The 12,728-nt window shown below is 45.5% G+C and overlaps 1 protein-coding gene across 2 annotated transcripts in view; it reads left to right on the top strand.

The window, feature by feature from the left end:
* Nucleotides 1-7,917: 7,917 nt before the first annotated feature.
* SLC1A7 (solute carrier family 1 member 7) overlaps nt 7,918-12,728 on the top strand; it is a 43,450-nt gene continuing 38,639 nt past the window's right edge. For both annotated transcript variants that reach the window (XM_036350423.1, XM_036350424.1), the window contains exon 1: nt 7,918-8,094. In XM_036350423.1, the coding sequence (XP_036206316.1) occupies nt 7,918-8,094 (177 nt within the window). The remainder of the gene's footprint in view (nt 8,095-12,728) is intronic.

Genomic DNA, 12,728 nt, shown 5'->3' with positions numbered 1-12,728 from the left:
ATTTTTCAACACGTGGTACTGGGACAATTAGCTAACTTTAAGGAAAGCGTTAGATTCTTACTTCAGTCTTTAACCATGTTGGTTACACATCTATGAGAAAAGTAAAAGTACACAACTCCTAGAAATTTACATAGCAGAGTAACTTTTTTAAGGGTAGGTAATATTTTTAAAACAAGACACAGACAAATCATAAATAGATTGACATATTCAGTTGTCCTTGAGTTCCGTGGAAGTCTTTTGGACAGGATTGGTGTCCTGGGCACCAGAAGAGTCCATGATTAATGCTGTGCTTTCACCATCTCTAAACTCTCATTAATTTTATCTTTGAACTTGCATTTTATAAGCAAAGTCTGACAGGACAATGGGGTATGGATGTGAGCAAACAAGATACATGCAATATAAATGTCCATCACTATTCCTTGCCACTCAATTTGCATACAGTGTATGTGATGCCCCATGAACTCAGAATTCAGGCAGACTGGAGATGCCTGGGAGTTCAGCAAGACTCAAAGCAAGTACCAGGAAAGCATGTTATATCTGCAACTGAGTAACCAGGGTGCTGACAGCCACGAGAAACCACACTTTCCTCAAACCAGAACTTGCTTCAAACACAGAAAAGAGACAATGGCTTTCTAAGAAATACCAATGACCAAGGAATCTTATCCTATCCTTCCTTACTTGCGTAACTTCCCTGTATTACCCAACCACTGACACTGAAATGATACAGAAGAAAAAGGAGACAGGGCTCTCCACAGTTCCTTTTCTCTTCAGTCCTTCCTTACTCCCAGTAAGCCAATGGAGTAAGTACTGGTAGGAGGTATATGTATCAAGAAGTGAAATAAAAACAGTTGCATTAATTTTGGACAGCATTTCCACTGTTCTGGTTAAGAACAAAATACAGGAGAGCCGGGGCAGGGCCGGGGGAGGGAGGGCGGGTCGGAAAGCAAGGCCCACGCCTGTGCATCTAGTGACTAGAGGTAGGTACCTACCTCTCTCTGAGCTTCTATTTCAACTGCAATGAGTGGCTCTCCAGGGTGTGGGCCACTTCTTCCAGGGGTTGGTGGAGAAGAAGCGCAAGGGCACCGAGCTTCTCTTAAAGATGCAAAACCAGCATGGCGGCCACATTGTCCTCCAGGACGTGCTGAAGCCTCCCAAAGTCAGTGGGGTGAAACTCAGGACACTGTGGAAGCCGCCCTGGCCTTGGAGAGGAACCTGAGCCAGGCCTTGTGGAGTTGTAGGCCCTGGGTTCTACCCATGCAGACCCTCAGCTCTCTGACTTCCTGGAGAACCACCTCCTGGATGAACAGGTGAAACTCATGAAGAAGATGGGCGGCCACCTGACTCACCTCCGCAGGCTGGGCTGGGCGAGTATCTCTTTGAAAGGCTCACCCTCAAGCTCTACTAGGAGCCTTTGGAGCCCAGAGGGGCCCCTCTGTGTTCCCATGGTGTCTGGCTTTTGCCTGGGCCTCTCCCTGAAACCACTAGCCATTCTTTTAACCACCCTGGAGCCTTCTCCCATGCATTGAACCAAATGGAAAGAGTAAAGCTTTTTGCAGCAAAGAAAAAATAAAAAGAATCCAAGCTTTTGGCCGTGGCCAGGTAGTTCAATTGATTAGAGCGTCGTCCCGATATGCCGAGGTTGAGTGTTCGATCCCTGGTCGGGGCACATGCAAGAAACAACCAGTGAATGCGTACTTAAGTGGAACAACAAATCAATGTCTCTCTCTTTTTCTCCCTTCCTCTCTAAAACCAATCAATAAAAAGCGAGCTGGTTTGGCTCAGTGGATAGAGCATTGGCCTATGGACTGACGAGTTCCATTCTGGTCAAGGGCACATGCTTGGGCTGCGGGCTCGATCCCCAGTAGGGGACGTGCAGGAGGCAGCCGAGTGATGATTCTCATCATTGATGTTTCTATCTCCCTTTCTTCCTTCCTCTCTGAAATCAATAAAAATATTTAAAAACAAATAAAATCAATCAATAAAAGATAAAAAATATAAAAGAAATTTTTAAAAAGAACAAAATACATATCATGTATGAGCTACTAAAAACAAATTGTGTAATTTTCATGATTTTGCATACAAGTTAAATGCTTTTACATTTGCATTTAAAACTGGCATTGAAAATATAAAGATGAATGGGAAAATCATACTAGTAATTTAAAATTTTTATTTTTATTTACTTAAGGATGACATCAAATAGCAAATTAAAAACACCATAATAAGTTGAGAAAAAGACTGTGGAAGAAAGAAAAAAGCTTCACATTTTAGTACCTTTAATGCACTTTTTCCCTGCTTTTTAAAAAAAAGTTATTGATTCTTTTCTTTTTTGTTTTCATGTTGAGAGAGAGAGGAAGAGGGAGAGGAAAAGAGAGAGAAGTGAGAGAGATTTGTGTTCTAATTGTTTATGCATTCATTGATTGCTTCTTGTATGTGCCTGGACTGGGAAGCCAACCAGCAACCTTGGTGTATTGGGACGACATTCTTACCGACTGAGTACCCGCCCTGGCTTTTCCTGCTTTTTGAACAAAAAGCCACACATTCATTTTGCTTTGGGCCCCACAAATTACATGGTCAGCCTTGCTTATAAATTCCCTATATCCCTAAACCAGCTTGATTTAATTGCCTATTGTTTGCTAACAAGAGTCCTAACTAATTTGGAAAATGTAATTTGAACTTGCTGGGGGTTTTAACTTTATGCATTGCTCCAACTAGTATATGAAATGAGCAGAAGTGTGATTCAATGTAAGGAACACGGCTTTTATAGATGCCGAAGAGAGGCTCAGAGAATTTCACTCAGTTGGACAAAGTCACATATATTCCAAGGAAAGGATCTGAGATGTGACTCTGGCTCATTGTGACTCTAGTCCAGGACGTTTGCTGGAACATGCTGAATGCCCTGTTCAATACGGTGGCCACGAGCCACCTGTGGCTACTGAGCCCTTGAAATGTGGTAAGTGCAACTGCATTTTCAACACCATTTCACCTTCAGTCATTTTCATTTAAACAGGGTGGCTAGTGCTCCTGTACCGGACGGCACGGATGCAGAACTTGTGCCCTGCTCTGCACCATGGGCAGTGGCAGGTGCAGCGCATGCCCGTGGAGGGGCTGAGTGCTCACTGGCTCCGCGACAGTCTGGCGCATGGTAGGTGCTCAACAAACTGCAGCTCAGTGGTTTCATGGGTGCTCGGGCCCAATTTCTATGGATGAAATATCTAGACCCGAGGGCTGGGCAGGGAAGCCGGAGGTGACACGAGAGAGCCCACCACACGAGAGTTACTCCCATCCGCTGAGACCATCGGTGAGAACCGGCCTCAGCGGCGGTCAGCACAGCCCCTTGGTGACTAACACTCGCAGGAATCCAGGCCGGCCGGTCTCGGTGTCCACAGAGAACCTTCCGGGAAGGCCCAGCCTATAGTGAGCCCAGGAGACCTGTCCGGGAGGATTTTAAGGCGCCTCTGGTATGTCTCTGGAAAGCAGCCAACGAACCCAGAGCTGTCATCACCATAAACCCAGCTGAGGGCTCAGACAGCTCAACCTAAACTCATTTTGATACTGAGTGGAAGGGGTGAGACCCCAGGCCCGCCGCCACTCCAGCCCACGGATCTACTGAGGGTTCCCAGACCAGCTCTGCCCCTCCAGCCTGGGCCCCTTTTTCCGAACAGGCTCTCCTCTCGCCTCCCCCTTGACCAGCCCTGTGCTGGATTAACTCCTGGCTTACTCAGGGCTCTGACGAAATGACCCCTCCTCTGGGAAGCCTTCTTACACTCACCTCCCAGGCTGAGTTGGCTCCTCTGCTGGCCCTAGAGAATCATTAATCATCAACAAAGAAATGGACCCTGCTCTCTCCAGCCTGCTCAGCCTGCACAGAGTTGCCTGGTGAGAAACAGCTCGAGGCAAACTCACTTCTGCAGAGTGGGGTGCCTGCGCTTGTAGCTGTGATTCGGGGCCATTTTCTCTTCTCTGCCCGTAGCATCTTATTCTGTGCAGCACAAGTCTCCCGAGGAACGTCTTCCAGGCTTCCTGCTACCCATCAGTTTCAGCCGCTCTGCAGGGCAACTCCTTGATTCTTGGGGTGCTCCCCTAGTCCCCCAATATACGCTCCAACTTTGAGGATGACCCATCAAAGTGTTTTCAGATGACATGGGAACAGACAGAGACTTCGGTTTATTCACATAGATTTTCTTAAATACATATTTTTATTGATTTCAGAGAGGAAGGGAGAGGGAGAGAGAGAGATAGAAACATCAATGATGAGAGACAGTCATTGATCAGCTGCCTTCTGCAAGCCCCTACTGGGGATCGAGCCCGCAACCTGGGCATGTGCCCTTGACTGGAATCAAACCTGGGACCCTTCAGTCCGCAGGCCAATACTCTATCCACTGAGCCAAACCTGCTAGGGCCACATAGATTTTTATGTCCTTATCAAAGTCACTTATAAGGGAACTGGAGTTTATCCCCAAATGGCCATGGGTGAAAGAACTGGAGTTAGTGGGAGGAGGAGAAGAGAGGGTGTTGTATCTGGAGTAGTCAGGGAAGGCTGCAGGGAAGATGGGGCATTTGACCTGTGACTTTAGAGACAGAGGGAAGAACATTCCAGGTAGAGGGAATAGCATGGGCACAGGTGTGGAGGCCTGAGAGAGGGTGCAGGGCTCAAGCAACTAGAAGTCATTGGGTGTTATAGAAGCTTGAGGTATGATGAGAGGGAGAGGGTGGTAGGCTGGAGAGGTGAGCAAATGCAACTCCTTGAGGACCTCAAATACTTCCCTAAGGGGCAGGGATTTCATCTTGGAGGCTGGAGTATTCCAAAGTGAGTTCTCCAAACACCTTCCCCATGGAATTCTCTGCTCCAGAAGAGGGCTGGGATTCTGTGTCTCTCACTTGGAGACTTCCTCTAAAATATGTTAGTAGTAGAGGCCTGGTGCACGAAATCTGTGCACAGGTGCAGTCCCTAGGTCTGACTGGCGATCGAAGCGCGAGAGTCTGGCATGGAAGGGCATGTCCCAGCTGACCTCTGGGCCCTGGGCAGCACCCGGGCTTCCAAACCCCCCCACCCGGCCACCTGAGTCTTTGGGCCCCTGCCGGACTCCCTCAGTGCCTGGGAGCCAGGCGGCACCACTGGTCGCCCTGCTCGCACCCGCCTTGGCCTGGCGCCACCCGTTCACCTGCTCCACTATCCCGCCGCAGTCCTACTCTCGTCAGGGCCCATTGGGACAGGATGCACCTCCACTGCCACCCGCTGCCAGCGCCACGTTGCTGATGCCTGCCATGTTCCACGCTGCCCCTTGGTGGTCAGCACACATCATAGTGAGCGGTCAAATTCTAGGTCGAACTCCCGGTAGAGGGGACAATTTGCATATTAGGCTTTTATTATATAGGATTATAAAGGCTCTGCTAAAACGAATAGTAACTACGTGTGAAAGTCTGCAAGGTGCCAGGCAATGCTCTTAGCACTTAGCATGTTTCACCATATTTAACCCACATCACAACCTTACAAATGCAGTACTGTGCTATTATTCCTATTTCATAGAGAGGTTAAGAAATTTGCCCAAGGTCACACAGCTAGTGAAGTGGTAGAGCTAAGATTTGAACTTGAGCAGTCTGACTTTGAGCTGTTCTGGAATAAAGAATCTGCTTAACTTTGTTTCAGCTAGCATTCCTCAACTTGCTTTTAATTATGGGGGGAGGGGGGACTGCATATCTTGTAATATTATAAGGCAACTGATTCTGCGGGAAATGGGGAACTATTGAAGTGTTCTTATCCTGGAGCCTTTCAATGTCATTTGCAAATATCCTTAGTGAGCTCATTACCAGTCACTGGCTCATTAGTGTGCATCAGTCCTTTCTTAGAACCTCTCCATTTTCTTCTAAGCTCCCTGAGGGCAAGGACTCTGTCGTTCATTGCTGTGTCCCAGTACCCAGAGGAGTGACATGAGATGGTGCTATAAGAACATGGTTTGAGTGAATAGTCATTTCCTCAGTTGAAGACAGTGGGAGCAACAAAAAGAAAGGCCTATATTCTGGGAAGCAGGTGGTGTCTGAGTCCACGTGGGAGGGACGGAAGGCAGGAACAGTGGTGGGGGCACCGTGGGAATCGTCTTGGAGTTGAAGTGGAAAGCAAGACTTCATGGCAAGACTAAAGGCCATTTGATCTTAAATGCAAATTCAAATATCTACTCAGAATGTTTTCTCTTCTAGGCAGTAACTAAGCCACCTGGTTAATTGGAAAATGAGGCATTTGTTGGAGGTGAAGGTATATTAGAAAATTCTTGGTTTTAAGAATTGGAGTTGGAGGGAAAAATAAAACTCAGACTTGTAGCTACTCCACCCTCACACCCCCAAAGCTACTGGCAAGGAATAGAGGCTTTGGAAGGTTGGCTTGTTGAACTGAGGGGTTCTTAGAAAGCACCTAGCCAATTTCTCCAATTCTAAGGGTGGCAAGACAGAGGCCCAGAGAGGGCAATGTCACAGAGCTGGTTAAATTGGGACTAGAATCTGAGGGTGCCCTCCCAGTCGGGAGCTCTGCCCAGGGCTTCAGGGCCTGCACCCCAACCCCCTCCACCTAAGCCACCAGCAGCTCCTTGTGCCCACCACCCGTCCCCTCCATCCATCACCCCTCCACGCCCTCTGTCAGGGGACGCAGCCCTTTTGCACACCACAGACTGTGCTCCCTGCTGTGTCTGACTGCCCCTGATGAGATTACAGGTTCCTGGTAAAATAGACCGGAGTTAATTCCCTCTGGCTTTAAAGGGCAGGCCAGGCCACAAGAAATAGCAAAAAGCAAACCTTTCTCTAAAATGCTAAATGTAGGTGATAATCCCTGTTCAGCACGTTGCAATTCACCACCGCCGAATTTCACAAATATTCTCCGGAGGGGAGGTGGCACGGGCCCTAATAAAGTAGATGCGGTATTACTGTGCCTGTTGTATGGATGGGGAAACTGAGGCATATGAGCTTAAAAGGCTTGTCCAGGGTTACACAGCTAGTAAGTGGCGGAGCTGGAACTTGAATGTAGGTCCCTGGGCTCTGTCATCTTTAAAAATAATAGGCCCTGAGAACCGACAGAGGTCTCAGCTTGGGCTTAAAGCAGCCCTCGAGGAAGCATCACAGCAAGTGGCAGGGCCGGTTTGAACCCAGGTCCACTGGCCTCATAGCCCGCATTCCCCACACTTCAAAGGCTAAGCACCTGTGAACCCATCTGCCTGTGCATGTGGTAAAAACCACACCAACGTTGGCCTGAATTCCGCTCTGCTACGTGCCAGCTCTATGACCTTGGTCCAGGGACCCAGTCAAATGAAGGTTGGCTTCCTAGGCTGCGGGGATGATTCCCTGTGAGTCACACCGGTAAGGCAGCCTGAGCAAGTCAGCACACAGCACATGCTCGTGACTCAACCTCTCTTTGCCCCAGTTTCTCCACCTGTAAAATGATAGGTATTGTACTTACTTATTGGGATTGGTGCTTACATTAAATGTGCTCATACAAGCAATGTGCTTCTAGAATAATACCTGGTGCGCAATAAATGCTTCATTAATGTTATCAGTTACTTGGCAGTGAGCTAGTATCCTATTGCCTTGCCTTCAATTCTTTCTGGAATGGCGTGGGGGTAAAAATCAAAGCAGCCAAGCAAATGTTCCTCTCGTTCCTCCCACCAGTCCCTGGTCCCCTCCCCTGTATAAGAGGAGCACTTGGCTTTGAGGTCCAAGCCCCCAGACCACGTGGCCTGCTCTAATTTCCCAGGCCCTAATCTGCTCCCGGCTCCTAATGATGCAGCTGGTAATAGGATTGTGGCTTCCCTCTGGGGCAGCCGCTCAGGCCATGGCCGAGTGGCTGGCAACTGGTGCTTAGCAACCCTGACCACCTGCTGCTGAGGAGCCAAAGCCCCCAGCCAGGACCCTGTGCCCCCGGCTGGCCTCACGTGCATGGAATGGTGCTGTGCCCGGTGCCAGCAGGCTGGGCTCACCATGGTGCCGGGTGCCATCCTGGCACGAGGGAGGGATGTTTGTAAGCGGAACGGACTGCTCGTCCTGTCTGTGCTGTCTGTCACCGTGGGCTGCCTCCTCGGCTTCTTCCTGAGGACCCAGCGCCTCTCACCACAGGTCAGCCCCCGGGCATCACGGGGTCCTCCTTTAGGAGGGGGGTGTGGGCCTGAGGGGTCCGAGGGTCGCATTCCCCCTCCATGGCTCCCTGATAACAACTCCGTGGGTGAGTCACTCTGCCTCTCTGGGTCCCAGTTTTCCCATCTGTAACGTGAGTGTGAAAAATACACTGTAGGACCAGAGGGACATCCAATAAACGGCCGAGCAAGTGGTTACAAACGGGCATCGCCAGATGAATGGAGGCAAGGGTGCCTCATTAGCATAACCGCGGGGCTAAGAGCTGTGGGATCAATGATTCTCTGTCACCATTGATGTTTCTCTCTCTCCCTCTCCTTTCCTCTCTGAAATCAATAAAGATATATTTAAAATAGTGGCCCTGGGAATTGGGCCACTATTCCTGTAGTAACACCGTGAAGCCACCTTCAGTGATTTAGGAGGAAGCATAGACTCTGGAGGCAGAGGAAGCCTGAACTTGGACTCTCCTAAGAAGTGGCTGTGTGGCCCTAGGCAAAATCTTATCTCCTTTTTGGCCTCAGTTTCCTCATCTGTAAAATGGAGTGGGGGTGCTATGTGTCACTAGAATTGTTGGGGAGTAAACAAGGATCCATCAGTGCCTGGCATATCGTGGGTGCTTACTGAGTGTTACCTCCCTCCTCCCCCCCTTACCTACCTGTCTACGTGCTACCTACATCAAGACCATCTCCTGTTCCAAATCTTAGACAAATTCTTCCAGACCTGCCCATATCTGAAATGTTACTCTCCTCCCCCACTCGCCCCGGGCTCACCCCTCCACTGTAACCCTGCTGCCGGCTGTCTTACTTCAGAGTCATTTGTGTAAAGTCTATTTCCCCATCAGACTTCAACTTGCTGAATATCACATGGGCTTTTCTTGAATCAAAATGTGAACTTAGGTCAGTGCTTATCACAGAACGAACCCTCAGCTATTTGCTGAATTAAACTGGCAATGGCACAAACCATCTGCTATCTACTTTCTTTAATTTTCCTCAACAACAAAACTATCTTTCCTGCAGGAAGATTATTTTGTGAAAACAAGTTGGAATGCTTATTATGAAAAGCCAAACTCATCTGGGGCCTCCTTTGCGAAAGCTGCCTTCCCCATCTGTTTGGAAATGCAAATATATTCCCATCGGAATTAACCTGCCAGATAAACTGAAGGAAGGATGTGGAATCTTAGAACAATTATTTGGCAGAAATTGGCTTTCTCAGCATCTTACTTTGAAATCCAGGAGTTTGTTTGATCTCTGTCTGTGATTCAGTAACCAAGCCCTTCTTATTTTGTAAGCTTATGCAACAGGCAAAAAAAATTATAAACAGTTTACAAATAGAAAGTCCTATTTCAGAAAACAATCTACAAGATTTATAATTTGTAATATTATTGAAATAAGTATCTCATTTAAAAATATGATCATTTTGAGAGTTCCAGTTAAACATGGTGAATTTACAACTGCACACATTTTCCTTTCCTTCCTGGATTCTACCAAAATTATAGTAATGGAATTTTTTAATCCTCACCTGAGGATATGTTTTTATTGATTTTTTTTAGAGGGAGAGGAAAGGAGAGAGAGAGAGAAAGAGAGAGAGAGAAAGGAGAGAGAGAGAGAGAGAGAGAGAGAGAGAGAGAGAGAGAAACATTGATATGAAGAGAGAAACATTAACATGGGAGAGAAACATTGATCAGTTGCCTGTCTCCCGCACAACCCATGACCAGGTGTCCAACCTGCAGCCTAGGCATGTGCCCTGAGTAGGAATAAAACCTGCAACCTTTCGGTGTGTGGGACGACAATGCTCCAACCACTGAGACCCCCCCCTGCCCCGCCTCCCGGGCCAGGGCTAAATCTTTTCTTAAGTTCTTTGAAGATATGAGAGAAGATATAGTGACTATAAAATGGAGTGGGATGCAAAAAGAAAAAACAATCCAAGAACAAGAAAGAGCTTTTGGAAATTAAAAATAGATGAGCCAGGATTAAAAGGTCAATAGCTGGGATAAAGTTGCAGAAATCTTCCAGAAAGTAAAACAAAAAGAGATGGAAACAGATAAAGAAAATTAGAATGCCCAATATCCAACTCTCTGAGAGTTTTAGAGAGCACTAAGAGAAAAAGGGGAGACAAAATTCAGAGAACACAAGAAGGTTTGAAAGGTAATATTTCACGAGAAGAAAGTGTACCTAAAATAAAAAGGTATTGTCAAGATTACAGAAACCTGTTAAAAAGAAAAAAATGATAGGTATGCATACACTACTAGTATGAATTTTTTAAAAAGAGGAAAACCTCATACCATAGTTTATCACTTTAAAAATTACAGAAAATTGGAGATAAACAGATGATCCTTAAATGGTTCTGTGGGAATAAAACAAGTCTCATGTAGAGAATAGAAAGTAAGAGTAGCTCCAAACTTCTTAAGCAACACTGGAATCTAAAAGGCAAAATGTAAGTGCCTTTGAAATTTGAAGGGGAAATTCTTTTATTTATTTATTTTTAATGAATTTATTGGGGTGGTATTAGTTAATAAAATCGTATATGTGTCAGGTTACAATTCTATAATACATCATCTGGATATCGTATTATAGATATTGTGTGTTCATCATCCCAAGTCAAATCTCCTTGGAGGGGAAATTCTTTTAAACTAAGGCTCTTATATATGGCCAAACTACTATCAGAGGTAAAGGTAGAATAAAGGCATTTTTACTTATATAAGGACTCCGAAGTTTCTCTCCCATTCACTCTTACTGAGAAAGCTACCAAAGGAGATGTTCCCGCAAAACAAGGAAGTAAACGAAGAAGACAAGAAATCCAGGAAAGAGGGGACAATATGCAGGAGAAAGTCCCAGAATGACAGCGAAGAAGAGGCCTAGAGAGCAATCTGCCCAAACTGGAATAGGAAGATGGCACAAAAGGAATGGATGTGCTTGAGTATACAGAAAATACTCTTGTTGGGCCTTTTTACTTTTTATTGTATTTTGTTTTTGTTGTTTGGACTTTTATATCTATATCTATATCTATATCTATATCTATATCTATATCTATATCTATATCTATATCTATATCTATATCTATATCTATATCTATATCTATATCTATATCTATATCTATATCTATCTATCTATCTATCTATCTATCTATATATATATATATATATAAAATTGATTTTTTACAGAGAGGAAGGGAGAGGGATAAAGAGTTAGTAACATCGATCAGCTGCCTCCTGCACACCTCCTACTGGGGATGTGCCCACAACCAAGGTACATGCCCTTGACTGGAATCAAACCTGGGACCCTTCAGTCCGCAGGCCAACGCTCTATCCACCGAGCCAAACCAGTTAGGGCTTGTTTGGACTTTTTAAAGAAATGTTGAAGCACTTGGAAGAAATTAGTGAGTGGTTCACAGAAAACAAATGAAAAATTAGTCAATTATTAACTGCAGGAAACTTAGGTCATACAAGAAAGGTTGCACAAAGAAGGTTCTCGCATATTACTTGGCTCAATAGTGACTATTAATTAAACCTTGACTATTAATTTAACCAAAAATTGTGATATAATGGTGAAATGGTCGGAGGAAAAGGGAATAAGTCTTCATCTGTCATGGCAGATGTCAAAAAGGGAAGTTAATAGATGTCAAAAAGAGATACCTAGAAATAGTATTATAACTGTATTATTTAGAAATAACAATACTAAGGAAAACATCTAAAGGAGTTGAGGGTGTTCAATCCTGGGAAGTTAGGTTGGGATAGAGATGGATGAGGCAGGGGCTGCCTTTTTATCATTATAGTGCTACTTAAATTAAAGAATAGACACATTGGTTAGAATTAATTAAACATACACAGCCATGATGGGTATATTTTTAAAAGTAGAATTTCTGTGCATTGGAAATGGTAGCAGAACGGGAGGCCTGATTTCAGGTTCTCACTGATGCTAACTCACTCTGTGAAGCAAGTCACCTCCCTCTCCTGGCTCAGCTTCCTCAGTATAAAATGAGTCAGCTGGACTGAAAGATCTTTAAAAAACCCTTCTCGGCACCAAAATTCTAGGATTTGGAGCTTTTCAAATCATCAGACCATTAACCAAGTGTTATGTTTGGCCTTTAAAAAAAGTTTCAAGTACAAAACTTTAATTTGGATGTACCAGCCTTTACCACAACTTCACCCTTTGATGAAAGTGGCCTCAAACTAGGTTGCCAGAAACAGCGAAACTGAACTAAATTAAATTTGAAAACAGCATACCCAGTTACATTTGAATTTCAGATAAGCAATATTTAGAATAAGTAAAAAACAAATGTTAGGTGTTTATCTGAAATTCAAATTTTACTGGGCTCAGTAGTCCCCTCCCATTCAGTTGTCAGCATCTGGTCACAGGATCTGGAGACAGCTGATGGGGCAAGAATTTAGGCCCCTGATGCCAGCCGCATAGATAGGCTGGAACCAGCGGCCCAGGAGGAAGCCCAGCATAGAGCTCTATCCAGTAGGGCTCTTTATACTGAGTGGTGTCTCACCAATCCAATCCAGTTCTCTTTCAGCATCTTAAATGTGAGATGTGTTGCCGAAACCGGTTTGGCTCAGTGGATAGAGCATCAGCCTGCGGACTGAAAGGTCCCAGGTTTGATTCCGGTCAAGGGCATGT

Source organism: Myotis myotis, unplaced genomic scaffold (assembly GCF_014108235.1).
Source record: "Myotis myotis isolate mMyoMyo1 unplaced genomic scaffold, mMyoMyo1.p scaffold_m19_p_2, whole genome shotgun sequence".
Lineage (NCBI taxonomy): Eukaryota > Metazoa > Chordata > Mammalia > Chiroptera > Vespertilionidae > Myotis > Myotis myotis.
The sequence above is the reverse complement of the archived record's forward strand: the minus strand, read 5'-3'. Positions and strand labels throughout refer to the sequence as shown.